This window comes from Passer domesticus, chromosome Z (assembly GCF_036417665.1).
Source record: "Passer domesticus isolate bPasDom1 chromosome Z, bPasDom1.hap1, whole genome shotgun sequence".
In the NCBI taxonomy this organism is placed as follows: Eukaryota; Metazoa; Chordata; class Aves; order Passeriformes; family Passeridae; genus Passer; species Passer domesticus.
Window position 1 is genome coordinate 69,895,691 of NC_087512.1, and position 19,679 is coordinate 69,915,369.

The 19,679-nt window shown below is 37.3% G+C and overlaps 1 protein-coding gene across 1 annotated transcript in view; it reads left to right on the top strand.

Annotated features, from left to right (window-relative positions):
* SUSD1 (sushi domain containing 1) overlaps positions 1-19,679 on the top strand; it is a 40,976-nt gene that overhangs the window by 18,706 nt on the left and 2,591 nt on the right. Inside the window, exons 11-15 of the mRNA XM_064403881.1 lie at positions 991-1,177; positions 12,093-12,186; positions 13,285-13,540; positions 17,131-17,170; positions 17,980-18,073. Coding sequence (XP_064259951.1) covers positions 991-1,177; positions 12,093-12,186; positions 13,285-13,540; positions 17,131-17,170; positions 17,980-18,073 — 671 coding nt within the window. The remainder of the gene's footprint in view (positions 1-990; positions 1,178-12,092; positions 12,187-13,284; positions 13,541-17,130; positions 17,171-17,979; positions 18,074-19,679) is intronic.

Consider the following 19,679-nt stretch of genomic DNA (forward strand, 5'->3'; position numbering starts at 1 on the left):
CAAACACTCACTGTTCACAGTGTTCCTTCTTATAATAATGTCTCATAAAACCCCAAAGAATAATCTTGCACAGCAGCCAAAGACAGACCATGCTCTCTTGTAGTCCCCTGCTTATTGCTTATTTTCCCCATATTAATCTTAATTTGCTCTTCTTATCTGTACTTTCAAATTTGCCATGTTCAGGCAAACAATTCACACAGCTTTATTCCAGTTCCACTGAGTCAGTTTTCTTTGCCTTGTGGTACGTCTTAAGTCTGTCCTTATCCCAGTGGAGAATTCCTACATGAGCTACTTCTGCCAGGACGCTTGACCACCTGCTGTTGTCTCAAGTTTCTCTGTGCCAGGACACAGTAAGAGATTATCTGAAGGCATAGGATATATTTAAAGTAAACTTAATGCACAATTCATATCCAGCAGGCATTTTGTTTTTATTAACAGAGAAATCATCTGATCAGTAGAGACCTTAAGTTACTGACTTCATGATCATTACAGTCTTCAACAATAAAACAGGGAATCCTACTGAAACAGAAAAAAAAGAACCCATGAGCCTGTAAATTTCCCTGGAGATATAGGTGTCTGTAGACATCCCAGAGTGTAGTTGGCATTTTGTTGTGGGTCAAAATAACTTGATTTTGTCTTGATCTTCAGGATGAAACTGGAAAGGTGTTCACATGAACTTACTTTTATAATTCACCCGGAGGGTATACTTCAATAAAAGTGAGCCTATATGTTAGCAAGAAATATGGTCTAGGGGAAATTAATAAAAAAGAGGATAGACTAGGAAGAGAAGTGAAAGAACCAGGAACATATCAGATCTGATCAAGATTTTTAGAAGGATTGGAATTTGAGTAACTGTCAATGCCTACAATTTTGACACATCATGAGCAGTGCTCTCTTCTGCTGTTTCTTCTAATTAAGAGCATGAGATGGCTGAATGCAAGTATTGTATTATAACATTTCAGTTTTCATGCTGTGATTGTTTGGTTACAGTTTCACGTGCAAGGCCAGCGTTGGTATCAGAAGAACTTCCTTCATGAAATGACCTTCGAACTTTCCACACACAAACAAGCTCCTGAAGTTTGTTTAGATTTGCAACCAGGCACTAATTACTCTATTACTATTTCCATGGTAGCTTTGAATTTTTCACTGGTTGTTTCTATGACAACACAAATTACAGGTAGGTCTTGCCATTTATTTTTTGTATTTACAAAAGCACCTAGTGGGTGTAAGAGACTCAAGTGAATCTGCATTGATGATCTCAGTGTCGTGTGGTGGGTTGCCAAAGTATTCTTTCCATGCTCAAAACTGTCCATTGTTTGTTTTCAGGGTTTTGTAGAGTTCAGAGCCAGAAGGAGGAGAAAAATTGAGGTGCAGAGGGTAAATGTGTCATTTTGGGACATCAGGGAAAAGACAGTTTGGTGGTTTGGACACAAGACAAGTATCCAGGACAGCTGGGTTAAATTCCCCACCCTGTTAGAGGCTGAGGCTTTTTCTTAGGAAAAACGTCTCCCCACAGTGGAGTTAATAGCTCAACTGCACTTTGTATGGGTATTTATGACAACAGAAACATATACCACTAAAGTCTGCAAGAATCCAAAGTAGAGTACAGGAATCTGCAAGTATCTCATACAGATACTTTTGACTCTAATTGGCAGAATACAAAACATAAAAGACATTTGAGCAAATAAGCTTCTGAAGGAAGAGCCTTGGGGTTCACAAGTTAGCAAGACGTATGTCACTAAAATGCCGTGATGAGAAACATCTTATGGGTCTTGATGTGTATAGAACAGTTTTCACCATCTCTGTGCTGTCAGAATCTCTGTATAAGGTGAAGTGCAGTGCAGTGTTTGATGATGGTACCTCTCGTCCTGTCAGGGACACAAATTATAATAGGCAAGGAACATGAAAGCTCTCTGAGCGTCTGTAACTCTGTTCGGCCACTAGATGGAATCAATTCTCTTCTGACTATTCAGGAAGAGCTGGAAATTTGTGTTTTGAAATTGATAACTTTGCTGTATTTTCAATAGTAAATTTGATGGTTTTAAGCTTCATGAAAGGTAAAACATCTCTTGTTTCTTAAAACTGTTGTTTAAGATATGCAATTACCTGTTTGTTTCTTTTTTTTTTTAAATGAAATTACAGTAATGATTTGGCAATTCCTTTTCACTAGTTTCCTAACTGTCACTCAAAAGTAGTGCCCTTGTGTTCATGAGTACATGTGTCTTTGTTTGAAAAGCTAGTAAGATATCTCAGAATTTTGTTGATAGTGGTAATTTTTGAATACACACTCAGAGAAAAGGAAAAACTTTTTACTCTGTCATCCTGTGGTATTTCCTCAGTTCTGCAGGATTGCATCAGGTCACTTACTCAGCAGAGCTCTAGAGAACACTTTGCAGCAGGTGCTGTGTGAAATGGTGTTGGTGTCTTGGCAACTGGCATATTTTCCTCTCTGCTGAGTTAGTGCTAAACAAAAGCATCTGCATAGACGCAGGAAAGGTCTTTGCATAAAAGTTAGGTTATTTCCATTTTGAAAGGAGATTTTACTACACAAGCCTGTTTATACCTGGTAGTTATCTTACTCAATAAGCAATAAAAGACAGGTGTTGTTCTGTCATATTAGGAGTCTTTATCAAAAACTTGGTGTGAAAACATTTCTTATTTTCTGACTTCCACTGAAAAAAACCATAAAAGTATGTACTTTTGAAGTTTTTGCAGAAATTGCAGAAAACTAAAAAGCCAATAATGATCTTGTGGCAAAGCCTGCCCAATAATGGAATTTAAATAAGATTAGTTGTGTTGTTATCTCATCTAAGATTAAAAGAATCCAGCTGAAATAAGTCTTCTGGCCATGCTGCTTTGACTTCTGTGTCTTATATATTGGATTGTGTTACCTACGCAAGCAGCTTAATTTATATAAAAACTATAATTTAAACTATTATTTGAACTATTTCAACTATTATTTTTATCTCTATTTTGTTCCGTTATTTTGTAATCATATATGCATTTTCCATGGTGGGTGGAATGATCTCAACTTATCTGCCAATTTAATTCTGAAAAGTGGCTTTATTAGCTCTCTTGCTTTTCCGGCTAAATGGTATTGTAAAAATGCAAGACATGCCTTAAGCACAGAAGCTCTAGGGAAACTGAGACTTAGAAAAGTCTTTTACTGATTATGTTCTCATGGGTTTTTTGAGGTTTCATATGCCATCCTTGAAGAGGTACATGATCACTTGGTTGGTAGCCACAGCTGGGAGCAAATCCAGATGTTGTGTCTCCTTGACTTTTACAAACCTTCTACATTTTGAGAGTTTGGAAAATCTTAACTGTGGAGTTTTGAAGAGACATGTGAAGAGACATGTCCCAGACAATTGAATGATTACTGCCTTACAGACCTAATTTCCTGACAAGGATAGTGATTGTGTAAATTTTTAGACTGTTGCAGAATACAATAAGTATATAAATGCTAATAATAAGTTTGGGTAATTTTTTTAAAAAAACCAAGATTTATGAATGTCTGTAATGGAAGTTATTTCTATATCCTGAATATCTATATCTATGGCCATATTCATCCTGAATGAGAATACTTTATGTCAATATTATTTTTAAAGGAAAACAAGCCAAGAACTTAGACCTAAAAACCTGTTTTTGTCCCTGACAAGTAGTATCCTCTAAAAAAATAATTCAGTGCTGACACAAAGTTGGTTTTGCCTGGCAGCTTGTGGATGGTAAACGCAGTCTAGCAAATGCTTCATGGATCATTGTAACAGGCATCTTGCACAATCTGTTATGTTGTCTTATTTTAAAGAAACTCTCACAGCTTGTCGACTGGAATTAGGATATTGAGTCAATTATCAAAAATTATTAGGCAGTGATTATATTGTAGCTGTAAAAGGATGGTAGCAAAATTGTCTTTTAAGCAAGGAATCTCATGTCCCTTTCCAGAGAAGAAGTGTCTTGTGGGCATACTTGTGATTATACTACTTACATATGGCTCTGTTCATTTTCCTTTTGGAATATCCTTTATTAAAGTATGCTCTGCGGAGGCATTGTTCTTAATTTCACTACCTGTTTTTACATATGAAATGAAGATGAATGAACCATTTCTTCAAGTGTTTGAAAAACAGAGTAATAAATAAGGAGCTAGGTCTATTTTACTTTCATTGCTAGTGTTCTGAAGAAGAGTAATTTTTTCAGTTCAGCAACATTAAAATTCAATTGATATTTGAATCTGTGTTTGGGATTTGCTTTGGGTAGATTCTTTATGAAAACTCTGGTGTTTTGGGGGCTCATGAATGCCTATGTGTTTACAGAGTCTGGTTAGCTTTTTTTTTGGTTTAGAGCAGACTACTATGACTTAAGACATAGTATGACCAAAAGTGTTTCTGGACACTAGAAATAGATCTTTTGAGCCTGAGTTACTGATTATATTTCTTTCTTGTAAAATAATAATATTAGGTTAAATTAGGATTTTTCATTGCTTTTCGTGGTCTTGACTTTCTGCTTAGAATCGAGCTGTATTTTGAGTTTGCTTTAAGGCACGCTATTCACACATGCTGCGATTCCTTATATATTTGTACATGTTCTTTCCAGGGGCTTTGACTAGGTTTGACCTTGAGTCTGTGTACCTCAGATAATTGTAGTACTTCCTGTGTTTCTCAGCTACTATTCTTTTTGGTTTAGCCCAAGATTAACCTGCAGGCCACATACCTGGGTTGTGTCTCATCTCTGTCTTCATATGAACATGTGAGTGCGAAAGTAGACTCACAAGCACAGAGTCTAGAAAGTTACTTGAATTAGGAGAATGTATTCCATCATATATTAAGAATAATCTTCTAGAGCCCTTTGTCTTGGCATGTGGAAAATGTACTACATTACAGATTAGATTGTGATGTCTAATTTGTTCATCTGCCTATGGATGTACACATGCACATAAAAGCTAGACTATTGTTCTGATCTGATGTAGGATGGAAAACATTTATACTCATTATTTCATAAAGGGAGTTCTTCAAGGTCTGGAAAAGGAGGGAAAACCTAAAATCTACTTTCTGGTGAGGAAGTGAAAGACTTTTGGAGGTGTGGTGATCTCAAAGCTCTTATTCTGAGAGCACCAGGGTACCAGCATCATGTACCTCCAGAGAAACTACCTAGGAAAGTGTGCAGCATCAGAGCACGAGAATTGCCAAGGGAGTTTCTGATTTATGTAATGAGGGAAGAGTAGTGATGAAAACATGAGCATGATAACTTTTTTTTTTACATGGAGGGGGAAATCAGCTGCCAGACATGTAAATTATTTCATACATATACATACACTTCATATTTTTGTGCAGAGGTTTTTTAAATGCATGGTAATTAAATTCATATGAACAGCACTTTGCTATAATTTTTCTGAACTCCTCCATAGTAAGAATTTTTCATGAGTCTCTGTGAACTCATGAACATTCAGATAATTTCTCTTATTCTGTTTAGAAAGCAATTGATATCGGTGACACAGTCTGTGCTTTACTGCCAGTGCTTTGCAAGAGGTATAGAACTCTGATTTCCATACTGTTTGCTTTGGGTGGGTTGCTCACAGAAGAGAAACAATGAAAAGTAAATATTTGTCTTCGGTCAGGCTTTCTAGTTGAAAGCACCAAAAGCACCTTGCTGAGTTTTCCCTGACCAAATTTTCCTCCTCTCCCATGGCCAGGTAGTGTGAGGTGCCTTCATCTTGGTGCATATGAACATATGCATGTGTGGCCAGTCTCCTGTGCCACACATCCATTAAAGCGGTTCCAAGTTGTGCAAAGAACATTCGGCCAAAGTCCAGGAGGAAGGGAGAGCTGCAGAGTGCTGAGTTAAGGCAGGGGATGTAGGAAATGGCTGGCACTGTAAGCCTGGGTGCTCACCCTGAGAGTCCAGGACAATGCTGCACCCCTCTGCTTACCCAGGCAAGGTCCTGTCATCAGTTTAGCAAATGGGATGAGAGCAGTGTCCCAGTCCAGGCCTCTTTGAGGGGTTAGGAGGCTGTCAGGTTCCCTCTTGTGGAAGGACCACGCAGGCCCCTAACCCAAGCACCTGAGCCCACAGCACCGAGCTCCCATTCTGCTGCCAGACCCTGAGCACCTCCCCTTGGGTCTGCAGAGCAGCAGACGTCAGCACTCAGCACACCTCAGCTTGTTTCTGGAGATCACAAGGGAAAGGTGCTGCAGGAAGAACTGGAGCAGGAGACATAGAAATGGCTCCCCATCTCCTGGCTAATACAGAAATGAACACAGAAATGGCCAGGCAGGGACGAGCCAGGAGATGGGGATCATGGCAGCATCACATGGCAGCAGTCAGGCGACCGAAAGGCACCCTGGAGACGATCCGTACAAGAAGCAGCGAGATGCGGGCAAATGTAGTTTTACAGGTAAAGCTGCTGGCCCAGAGGTCTCCAGAGCCAGAATGGAGGCCCCTTCAGGCCCTGCTCCACACAGAGCACACCGACGGGCGCCAGCCGGCTCCCTGAGGGCCGTGTGCCTGCGAGCTCTTGCCCGCAGCTGAGGGCAGGGTGGCGGTCCCTTGCTGGCAGGGGCCAGCCAAGGTCCCCTGGAGCACGCCTCGCCACTTCCAGCCTTCTTTCCTTGCCCAGGGCCGCGTACCTGGCCTGCTGGGCGCCGGGAGAAAGAAACGCCTTTTGTGCAGGGAAGCTCGGGCCCTTTGTGCAGGGAAGCTCGGGCCCTTTGTGCAGGGAAGCTCGGGCCCTTTGTGCAGCCGAGCTCGGGCTCCGCCGGAGCCGGCCCGCGGCCCACGGCTGCAGCGGGGCTGGGCCCGGCCCTGGCAGCGCCCTGGCTGCGGCTGCACGGCTGCTGCCCGCTGCATGCACACCTTCCTCACCATCCACAGCCTGCCGTGACACTCTGCCACACAGCAGGAGAACAAGGACACAGCCAGCAAAGGGAATCACATGAGTGGGATTTCCAGAAGTGACCAGTCTTTAAAGCATATCTAAATTATTTTTTCTGTACATGTGGTATTGATTTATTTATTCTCCCTCCTTCCTTCTTTTTACATAATGTTCCTCTATATTTGAAAAATCTCTTCTCACTCTGTACTAGAACAATTCTACTTAAATATGTAAAGTTAGTTACTCTTTGAACAGTAATACAAACAGTAAACAATGTTTTCTATTGTATTAATATCTCTGCCTTACTTTAGTTTCACTTTTATAGCAGTATTTTTTACTTGTTTTAAAATTCAGCAAAAACCTTTTGGACATAAAGCCCTCAAAGGACCATGTGATGCCCAAAAAAGGCTAGAAATCAATCCCCACAGAGTGGTGTCCATAGAGTAGGTATTTGTTATTGCAGCGCTGGTGGTGAGATCTCTACCTAACTCACCTTGTCGATTGCTCTGGTGTATTCATACATAATTATTGCTTTGTGTCACTATGTCACTACAACATCATCACATATGTGCCAGAACTAATGTGCATTGTATGATCTCATGGTTATAAAAAGCTCTTCTGCCCTGCCCCTGTGCCTCTCCAGTTTGGGGGTCAGCAGGAGTCTTTGATGATGTCTTCTAAAGTTTTCTTCTCATCTGAACTTTCCAGCTTTGTCTTCGGAGCATGCACCGTTATGGTGTTCTTTGGTCTGTCTGGTCCTACCCGGTCTAAATTCTTTGTTTTGTGGCTAATTGGCTTTACATTTGCCAATTTCTCATTAGTACTATACTTATCTATCTCTGAAGCTATCTACTTGCTGTGTTTTTACGTCTTTTTTTGTCTATTCAGCATTTAGCAGCTAGTTAACAATGTACTAGCCATTACGTTGTATAGAAAGTTATTTTTTAACAGGTTATATAGGATAAAAAGTTAGAATTCAGGTTATAGAGACATAAAAGGCTATGTTTCAGGTTACTTACATATAGAAAGTTATGATTCAGGTTATACTGATATCAGGTTATATATACATATATATATATATATATATATATATATATCAGGTTATATTGATATCTTATAACTCAAGCAATATAAGCACCTTGCAACCTTGCAAGTTTGGCCTAAGTTATATAGGCATCACATGAAAGAAATCCCTTGTGTGCAGGGAATAAAGATCGTTGGTCTTGTTTCACTAACGGGTTGTTTTATTTAAAACCCGGCCTTAAGAAGAGTCTTTGATTTGGATTCTTTCAAATGTCAAGTTTGGTGAAGACTTGCCATGTGATTTTGAACTTTGTTGTTCAATTCCGTTATTGCTTTTAAAGCTTTGTTGTTGCCCTTGCAGTGTAACACCAAGCGGGCTTTGGCTCCAGCATTGAGGCGTGGGACGATTCTCAGTGTTGCTGCAGCAGGAAACACTTCCTGGCATGTACTTTCTTCCCTGTAGCTTGCCTTCAGGCTCAGAGAGAAAATCAGTAGATGGATTCTTATTGTAGAAAATTAGCCTTTATATTAAATGTTCAAGTGTTACTATCCATAAGACTGCTATGACAAGGATGTGCTTGGAATGGGACAACCTAGGCATATACTTTGATTTCTTGCTATGCTTTGCTCTGTTTTCCTGGTGTTGCTACAGATATATTAGTCTGTTCTGCTTGTGAAGACATAGAAAAATTAATTCTTTAAGAAAGGCAGGGTTACTTGCCTTGATTTCTTCACCTAGTGCAAGTCCTTACTTCTCTGTAGTATTCCGCTTTTCCCTCCAACTGTTCTCTGTGGTGTTAAGTCAGTGTTTTTAAAATGTAAATTTTTAAATCTGGTAATAATGTTAACCTCTCAGCAGACTACTTTTTAAAAAAATTATATTTTTAGGTGTTTAATTTCTGGCAAAGTTCTTATTTTATTAAAAAAGCTGGAGTGGGCAAGTACTGCATATGGAATAACTCCTTCGAAGTTTATTTTCTGATCACCAAAGCAAAAATTAAATTATTATAGACTATTATAAGCTATTATATTATTAGTAGTATTATTATTACTCCTTCACTTTGCTGCAAACTGTTCACTCTTTTTATTAAAACAGGTAGATTGTCTTCTGTGTGCTTGATGGTTTTAATAACTAGTATTTTTACCAGAAACTAAACATAGCAAAAGACTCCATCTTTTAACAGCACTATGTGTTTCTTCAGATTCTTCTCTCTTTTGCTCACTTACTAGGGCTGTCATTTCTGGATGGCCACCTATTTTCATTATTTGTATTTCCCTGTCAGATTATAGAAAACAGAAAAATCAATTGTTATGACCTTAGCCAGCATCTTCTTGTCATCTGAGTCCACATCTGTTTCCTCTTGTGCTGTTTATCTGTAAAAACAATGTAAGACCATTGCATGTAATGCACATTTTAGCTGGCATTAGGGAAGAAATTACCAAGTTTTTCTGGGAAATTGAAAAATTCTTTAGAGAAATTAAAAATAGTGTCTTGTGGTGATACTAAATGTCAAAAGGAAAGGAAGATAGAAGGAGTATACCAGATAAAACCACCCTAAGAGATATATTTTCCTGTCACTCTCTCTGTTGACAGTGTCTGTGCTAAGGAACCACTGAAATTAAGAGATAATTTCTGTCTCTTAATTATTGTTTGCTTAAGTTTGCAAAGTGCAAAGGGCCTAAAGATTGGCTGTCAAATATTAGTTGTTAATTTATTTTATTCAGATAGAAATTCTGCCTATACCTTTTACAGTATCTGCGGCTGCAGATGTATTGAAAAGAACAGGAGCAAAGACTGTTCTTGCAGGCAGCCATGCAGTACATTTCATCAACTCGGAAAACTCTCAGAAAGGTTCTTCTGCCCTGACTTCTAGAGGGAAGCAAGTCCTTGTAAAGCAACTGCTTTCAGAGAATCATAGAATATACTGAGAAGAGACCCACGCGGATCCTGAAGTCCAACTCCTGGCCCTGCACAGGGCATCCCAAGAGTCACACCATGTGCCGGAGAGTATTGTCCAGATCCTTCTGAGAGTATTGTCCAAATCCTTCTTGATCTCTGTCAGGCTGGTGCTGTGACCACTGCCCTGGGAAACCTGTTCCAGTGCCCAGCCACCATCTGGGAAAAGAACCTTTTCCTGATAGCCAACCTAAACCTTCCCTGACACAAATCCAGACCATCTCCACAGTTCCTGTCATTGGTCATCAGAGAGTGCCTGCCCCTCTGCTTTCCCTGGGGAGGAAGCTGTTGACCACTGTATAAATCTTACTGTGATTCAAATCCTAAACATTCATAGCTGGTTTCTTTACTGTTAGTTCGCCCATAGCCATTTTGAAGATAACCTGGTAAAGGGAAAGCTACCAAAGCAATTTGTTTGGGTAGGTAAGCTTTTACGAGGTTCTCCTGAGGATGATTTTTGTCAAGGGGTAGAGGTTTTTCTTGCTAGGGATGCTTGTATGGCCTGTTAGCTTTATTTTGGGCACACCATGCTAAAACTGTATCCCCACATAAGTTTCATATGTGTTTAAAGCAGAGGTTATACAAGCTTTCAGATTTTCTCTTCATATGTTACAAACTCAAAATTTTGAATCCTCATGTCAGAGATTTCTTTATCCATCTCTTCCTTGTATTCTTTAAGCTGGTTTCGCACAGCTCTGTCACACTGATGATTGGGAGTTCAGGCACCATGAAATGGTCACACATGGGCCCTGTGTATCTCAGGTGCTACTATTCTAGTGTCATGTAAGCCTGATTCTTATGCCTTTTAGAGCAGCCTTCCAGATTTTCTCTTTTTGTTGTCACTTTGGTGCCTAACACTCTTTCTGAGATATAGTAATATGCCATTCCTACTACTCAAAGGCAATTAGAATATTTTGCATAAATTCATGTTAGAAGCCCAGGTGTATCACCTTGTGTTTTGTACTGGTGAATTTAATCCCAGTTTTGAACAACAGCAGCTGTTAGGGTGGTTCAGTTCTCCTTTTGGAAAATCTCTATGTTTCTAACATTGAGCAGCAAAATTCATCTGTACATATTGGGATTTTGCACCAAGATTGTTAACAAATGCTAGTAGTACTAACCTCTAATAACCTTCCTGCACTCCAGTACTTCTGCTTTCAACATGATTTTCTAGCTCCCTTTTTAGCAGTTACTTACCCTCTTGACAGTTTTTCTAACAAGCCTCATTTTCTCCTGCAAAACTAATGATTTTCTATATTTCAAAAGATATGTGCAGATATTTGTGTTCCAGCTCTTTGAAAAATCCATACATCTCAGCAATATTTTGCCTGATGTCACTTTGGAAAATCTGCATTGATTTTCTCTTGTTTCTCTTCATTATATTGATGATTCTTTCTAGCTCTGAAGCCTTGATGTTCCGTACATAAGCACTACATTTGTTGCTCTTCAGTCAGATATCACATCAGCAGCCTGATACACTGGTGTTCAAAAAGCCTAGCTGTACCTGTATTTACCTGTGCAAGTTCTTTCAGACTTCTGGGCTAGATGATGTCTGTGCTTCACACTCTGCCCCCTTGGTTGTACACACTGAATCTATTTTTCTTTTTGCTTCCAGTCTACTAGTGGTAATTTCCTTATCAGTGTGCAGCTGTCATCGTTACCATTGAAATTAGAGGAAGAACTATTTGTTCAGCGTTGGCCTTGATGCAAATTCCCACTAAACCAGATTAGAGTTCTATATCCATATTGAAATCCAATTTAAGGGCTTGGAGGTTTCTACCTGACTATGAACAGTATCTATGGAAGTTGCCTTAGTCTTACTTTTGGCACTACTAAATTCTCCTTTATTCAAACCGTTGTATTTCTTGCAATGGGCTCTATGCACAGTTTCATAGTTTTCTTCTCCCTGACCATTTCAATTAGTCTAGTAAATAATACTGCTTCCTCCAACAATGTTTTCATGGCTCATTTATCTGTGGTCAACCAACATTTTTGGGCATCTCTCTTTTTCCCAGCTAGCAGAAGTACAGGGGCTGCCAGACCATCATGATCATATTTGCTCTTTGTTTTTCTTGGCCAGTTTATATTGCCTGCAGACTCTAGCTGTTTGGGGTTCAAGGCTCAACTGAGGATGTTTTCGCAGGAAAACTAGCTAGCAATTGAAAAAGGAACTGAAAAGTTACTAGGAACTGATACCTGAAATATTTCTGAAACCTTTCTGAACCACAGTGTTTGTTCACTTTTCAGATCCCCCTTTTCCAGAAGTAGAATTTGTTGCAGTTAAAGATTCTGCACCTTTGCTTAGACTCCGGAAAGCAGAAGATCAAAATGGACCAATCAGGTTTGTCTTTGTGCTATTCACTCTTCCAAAGAACATTTTGCAGATTCATGTTACATACAGATTAGAACTGTTTTGGGTAGCAAGATTATATTTTTAGCAATGAGAAAAAACTTGAACTGTACCTCCCAGTTTCTCTCCCCTTAGCAGAGTAATCATTAGCTTCAAGCTTTTTTGCTGTTTTCTGGCACAAAATCCTAGTTTGGATAATTGTGAGTTTTCACCACTGGCTTTGTGGTTTGATTTTGTTTGTCTTTTCCCTTTATCCACAGTGAGTTTACAGAAGATCTTTATTGATGGATACAAACACACCTCTACTGAGGTGATTTTTCTTTTCCAATTAACTTATGCAGACATCACATCTTTCCCCCCAGAACCAGAGGAAATAGTGAAAAATGTCCTCATTTTTTCAAATTCTGAAGTACTGTTTTCATAGTAGTTTATTACTATCAAAATGCATTTCTAGAGTAAAAGGATTTACCCCTTACTGAGTGCTGTTGGTGACAGAAGGAAAAGGTAACTCAATATTACACTGAAGCAGAAAATACTTGAAAGCTAGTGCTCTCATGGAATGACTGGTGTAACAACCTTAATGAATAGTCTTCCTATGATTGAATATGATAGAGTAAACATTGTTTTGAGAGGTATGAGGACAGATTTGATTAGGTTTGTTTTTTTTTAAATGGTACCTGTCCTCTCCTCTTTTCAATAGGAAAAGTCTTGTTTCTTTGAACTTACAAATAATTTTTGGAGAAAATGGTATATTATTTCACAGGTGAAATTCAGTGTGAGGAGGAGGAGGAGATAGTCTGAAGTATGTCAGTTTTATGTTCTTCTGAACATCAGTGAGCATGTAGCAATAACATGAATGTGATGAGAAGACCCAGGCTAAGCAGTGCATGCAGAGCATTTGGTTAAAGTTCAAGTGGAACACACAAGAGAAATATTTTAGTGTAAGAAGTGTTTGTATTGGTCAGTGTTAATAAAAACAGTTAAGAGGCTACAAATAGAATAAAAAACAGTATGGATTAATGAATATCTGATGCTTATTTAATTGAAATGAGGGCTAATATTTACTTTTCTTTTTTTGTTTTACTCTAGTCTTTATCAAGTGATTGTGCTTCCTCTGGATTTGCAAAGCACTTTTATTTGTGACTCCTTTGCTGCTACAACTTTCTTTAGTAACACCACTGACATTAAAGGATATGTAGCAGCTGAATTTCCGGCAAAGGATGTTGCTGATAATATGTCAATTGTTCTTGGAGACAGACATTATTATGGGAAGTTTTATAATGCTCCTTTAAAGCTGGGAGAAGAGTATTGTGTTTTTTTGAAAATAATAAGTGAGTGGAATAAGGTAATGGATGTTTTAATACCTCTTCTTTACACCTCTTGAATGAAATGTTGCTGGGGGAAAAGATGAAAATGTTAGCTGGGTATTAAATTTTTTATGACACTTCAAGAATCTCCTAATTGACAGAATTAGATTAAATGTGAAGCTCTTTAAATATCTATTAAAATTCCTTAATGGTACTTATGTCATTGTGATGTTGAAGCAACTCTGAATGCCAAAAGTCAAACAATGGAAAATAATTAAAAATGAATGGCCATCTCTGCCCTCAGTAATTGAAGATGTCTGTATTGGAGCAGAATTTACTGAAAGAGAGCAGTGTGAGAATTTGAAAATCACTCCTTAGCAATGATGAATTCACCCATTTTAATTTTTAATTAAGTATTTTATAATAAAATATACCAATTCTCCAAATGACATGGAAAAATATATTTTATTATGTATTGTTCCCTTCCAAAAGGCAGAGAATGTCAGCTCCAGATCCATTGAGAAAGGCCTTTTAAAAAAGTATATTTTTATAATAATTTTTTTATAATTTCAAAGTAAATTCTCTACAATTTTTTATAATTTCAAAGTAAATATGTATTTTTAAATAGAAACAAAAAGTTTCTAAAATCTACGTATTGTCTAATTTTCCAGTTGTATCTATCTCAGGAGTCAACAGTTTTAAATTTTTTTATAACATAAGTCTCAGCAGTAGAAAATTTTTCTTGTATGGGACAGGGGATAACTCCTTGCATGCAATACAGTTCCTGAATGTCAAATACAAAAACTGAACTAAGGAACCTCTAATAAAGAACAAAACACCTAAAGAGTGCCTCACTTTGCCATCAAAATAGAAGTTTTTTTGACTTAGTGTATACAGCACAAAGCAAGGAGGCATGCAAAAACTGATCCATGAGTCACTTATAAATAATTCTCTACAATTTTGGAAGACTACACACAAATCTCAGTAAGTTAAAACAGCTTCTGTTAAGAAATAGTGAATAACATCCTCATTTATGCATATTAAAAAGTATTGTTTTCATAGTAGTGTATTACTATCAAAATGTATTTCTAGAGTAAAAGGATTTACCTTTTACCTGTAACTGCCTCAGTTCAAAGTCAGTGAAATAAAACAAGGGCAGGAATTAAGATGGTTTTGGTGCCTACTAATCTGTGCAGTACTATTTAACAATAGTCTGAGAAATTTTTATAGCTGAGATGAAGTGATTTCCGATTCTGATACAAGTCTGTTGTTTGTCATAATTTTTTAATTAATTGCGTGAGGGGAAAAGTAGAAAAATGGCAATAGAAGGCATTTCATTTCATAAATAATATTAAATTGACAACCAAAATATCTTGGAATTTGGACAATGAACTGTATTTCATAGAAAAATGTGCTCTGTAGAGGAGGATTGTTAATCAATCAGAAGTATACAAGTTTGGCCTCTTCAAGCACTACTAAATACATCTAAATGCATTAGTTTAGTTATCCTGGGGCTTTATGCATAGGCTTCCCTAGCTCTTTACCCTCAGTGTTTTCTAATACTGGAGTATTTTAACTTCTTTTACTTTTGTGGAGGATTTTGCTGCATAAAACAAAGCAGATTCTTATACATCTTTACCAGCTGTTTATGAAGCTGCATCTAACTTACATTACTCTTTCTCTTTCTTATGGATTATTTCCTGATCTTTCACTGCTGACATTTGCAGATGTATTTTCTAGGCCACTGATTGGACAGATTAATATTACAGTTATTTGTAGAGGTCACTCTTGCTTCTTACCATTAAAAATGCATCAGCTCCCTCATGTACACTTTCATGTATGGCTTTTGTTGGTTGATGAAATACACAATTTACATGCAACAGTTATGAATCATTACTGGGATTGCAAATGCCAAACTGCTTTGGTTTGCAGCTCTGCTTCTTTAAAATGGAACTTGGACTGCTGGTTGAAAAGTATTGGTTTATCTTCAAGTGTCACGCCCTTTTATTTTTGTGCAATTGCTGGTATGATAAGGCTGAAAAAAATTGGAATTATGTTATGTAGGTTGTTGGGTTTTGAGACTTTCTAAAAATGTGATTACTTGAGTCACTGCATTTGGATTCAAGAGCTCAGTCTTCTTTGTAAAAAAATTGCTTGGCTCTCAATTCTTAATACCTGTGAAATCAGCATTTCTGAAGTGTCTTTTACTTGTTAGCACATTTCCATTTGAATACAGAAAAATTAGAAACAGATGTAATAGGCTCCTAACGTTCTCATTATTCTCTTTCATATTCTGGCATCCTTAAGGGTCCCTTCTGTCTCCTTTCATACTAAAAATGGTTCAATTTGTATCATCATGCTGTAAAATAATTGCTTGATTTTGATTTTTATTAACATTATTTCTGGATATCCCTAATATATTATCGTGTTCATATTTCCATTGTTCAGATTTGGAGGTCTTGAAAAAGGTGTCTGCTGTGAGGTTTTTACTTTCCATTTATTTTTTGTTTCTCTGAGATTCATGAGACATCTGTAACTTCCCTGACAGGCAGGAGATATCTGATGTTCTGCACACTAGAGTATGTCGTAAAGGTAGCTATTTCAAAATACTGGCACTCACACCAATGCCCCAGAATGTGGCATTTAATTGGGTTTCTAAACCCACCCCTTTATCTTCTCACTTCTGAGAAGATTTTTCTTGTTACTCTTTTGTCTTTTTAATTAACCATAAAATTCCTGATAAATAATGGGTTTAAGAATCATTGAGATTCCACAATTCAGCATGCAGATACACAGAAGTGAGATTAATCACAAAAATGTGCCTTCATCCTTCTATCCAAATGCTTCAAACCGTAACCTTCTTTCTCAAATGTACTGTTATTCAGAACAACATAATACACACTTTGCTACAACATGAAAAATGCATATATTGTGTATGTATTATGTGAAAGTCTGTGAAAGTTATTTAGCAGGAAGCACTACAAAAATACACTTCACAGTAATTACACAATAGATAATAGAACTTTGTGTATTTGTGACTATGAAGAGCTGGGGGAAAATGCTCTACAGAGACCAAAGCTTACTTTAAAAAAGCATGAAACTTGATTAACAAGTCTGCAAAAGCAGACCCATGATAAAAATTTATATAATTGTAAGTATTCTCTACAGTTATTAAAAATTACCAAGCATGCTATCGTAACTGAAGAAAATGCTACATCTAGTATTTGTAAGACATGCTATCAGATACTTGATTTTAACATACGTGTTCTGCATGGAGAGAGTTAACATAGCATATTCAGTCTTAGCTTCACATTTCATAAATTCTGAACCCTTATCAAAACAATGTCAAAGATCCTTCCATGGACGGAAGATTGTAAAAATAAAAGAAGAATAATTTGATAAAAGCTAGAGCCGGCCTTTCATCAAAGTTCTATGTCTAATCTATTTTTATAATTTATAATCTTTTAAGACAATATAGAGGCTAGTACCAAGCAAATAACAAACTCCTTTCCAAATAATTTGTTTTCGATGGCTGATCATTCAGAGGGTTTTATTAACAATAAATTTTTCTCATGGAAAACAGTGGTTTTTATGTAGGTTTTTTGTTTGTTTTTTGGTTTTTTTTTAGGTAAGAAGACAGTCCTGTGCTGTTTGGGCACAAATTAAAAGTAAGTCAATTTTTCCTTCAATAAAAAAGTTGAAGTTGTCATGGCTTTGCTTGGCAGCATAAGCTAATAATTGCTGTGGCTGTTTCTTCTTTTGCCATTCATTATCTGTTGACCTCAAGGATTGAAAAGATTAGAGACAGAAAATTTTCCTTGATCTTTACTATTCCATTCCAGTGGATTCAGCAATCCATTCTAAAATGTACTCTGCCATTTTTCCTGGTTTTCACTGTTGCTATTTCTTTGCATCACATCCAAATCTTTACAGCAATTTTTGTGCACAAAGGATCTGAAACACAGAAATGTGAAATTTTGGGAGCCTATTTTAAGAAAGTTTTATATTGGCTTAAAGATTTAAAAAATCAGTCAAAGAACAACAACAATAACTGAAAATAACACTAATATTAAAAGCACATTTTCTTCTGCCACAAAAAAGTTAAAATTAAGTTTATGGGTTTTTCATGATATGTGGTCTACAATATGCAGGGAAGACAATTCTGTAACTTTTATGGAGGATTGGCATCTTCTGTAGAGTTGTGTAATTTGCTGATGGAAGCTGGTGTTATAGTACTACAAGGGCAGGTACATATTTTACCAAAAATTATCACAATAATTATTTTTTTAATACTCTAATTTATCTTTATTCCTCAGCTGGATGGTAGCTCCTAGGTAATCAGCTCCATTACTCTCATTAACTGAGCCGTATGTCCAGTATCTGGGTTGTGTTGTGATACTTCAGCTATGAGCAGGCTGCAATCAAACTGTTTCACTGTTTGATTGGTTTGTTTGAATTGTTTGATACTTTCTTTCAGATGTATCACCCACTCTGCAATACATGACTGCTGTTGGATTAGGGTCAATGGCTGCTGTCTGCCTTATATTGTTCCTGTCATTCTCTGTGGCACGGTATGTGATGTTGCTGCCTGAAGTTTTGCAGTCCTCCTTCATGTGTTTTTTCTTTTCAGATAGATTTTCTTGACAACATTCTTGGTTTAGGCATCATGGGCGGTTAGAAACTGTAATTAAGGGTGCTTTCAGTGGCCACTAATGCTGTCCATTGCTTCAGCTGATGTCCTCTGTATCTTTGCCATTACTGGCAAAGCATGTGAAATGTGTAGGGCTTATCTTAATAAAGGAAGGATTTAAGACAGTGAATAGAACCAGGACTTTAGTACAGAAGTGTTCTGATTTAATGGGAATTTTATGTGCTGTCAAAATGTTGATGCACTTTGCTTATGTACAGAGCTAATTTTTTGTCTTCCCAAATTTATTCAAAAGGCCTGAAAAAATTGTTTTATCTAAAGGCCATGATAAAAACATGTTTAAAAATTTTAGGAGATTTATTAATTTATGTTTCATGATCCTTCAAGCAGTGTCAGTAACTTCATAACTGTCTTACTTTCTAAGTTAAAACAAATATGCAAATTATATAATTGTAAATGCCTACATACATGTAAAACCTCTTCACTAAACTCTATGTCTTTGCTGTTGTTTCAATATGCATATTTACAAGAATAGTCTTCTGATATATTTCCCTTGAAAGGTCAGGAGCCTCCAGCTTGAGGATTATGAAATATAGCCTTGATTGGTTAAGCTGCTTGTTTGGTGCTCTGAAACCAAATTAGGAATTAGGAACCAAATTAGGAATTAATGTTATATAGGGCTGAAGAAAGTAGGTTTATTTTGATTGTTTGTGGTTATCTAAATTTCAAATCAGTTCTTGCAATCAAAATTCTGAATTAAAGGTTCCATGGTCCCATTTTTTTCCTTAAGTAACTAAATGAACAGATCTCAGGCTTCCCTTAGCAGTAAGTAGAGTGGTAAAGTTGAGCCTTAAGTCTTGGTTGTTTTGGGGGATTTTGAAAACATTGTCAGAGTCAGCTCTGATATTTGAGGAAGAAGGGGCTCTTACTGTCTTGATTTCTTAAGTAGCTGACTCCTGACAGAGGTCTTATTACAGGAGGAAGGGGTTCCCTGGGCTGTCAGGGTGAGAAAGGCTTTTCAATTATTTCAGTTTCTCTGGCAAAAATGTGGCAGATGGATATTAGTACTGTTCAAAACGATGTCAAACCAATTAGGTTCATAGTGATAGGATAGTGATTTGAGATATGAGACAGTACTGGAGAATCATGTATAAGTATGAGCCACTTGTGAGAGAGTGCAGAGAAGATAGACCCTGAGCTTCCACTTCAGACTTCTTTCAAAAGGAGAGAGAGAAAATTAAATCATTAAGGATCTCATTACATTGTGTAAATTTGATAGTGATGTATTGTAAGGGACAAGGACTTAATAAGTCAGCAAGTATCTTTTAGGCCCTTAATCCCATGTATAGAGAAATTTTTGAATCCATTCTCCTGTTCCAAGGAATATCAGACAGAACCATTAACAGAAATTAAAACTCCCCATCCCAGCAGTAGGCAGAGAAGGGAATCCCCAGATATCAGTTGTGATAAGACCCTTCACAATGCTCACAAACAAGTATCTGTAATATTTGAAATAAACAATGTGCTTT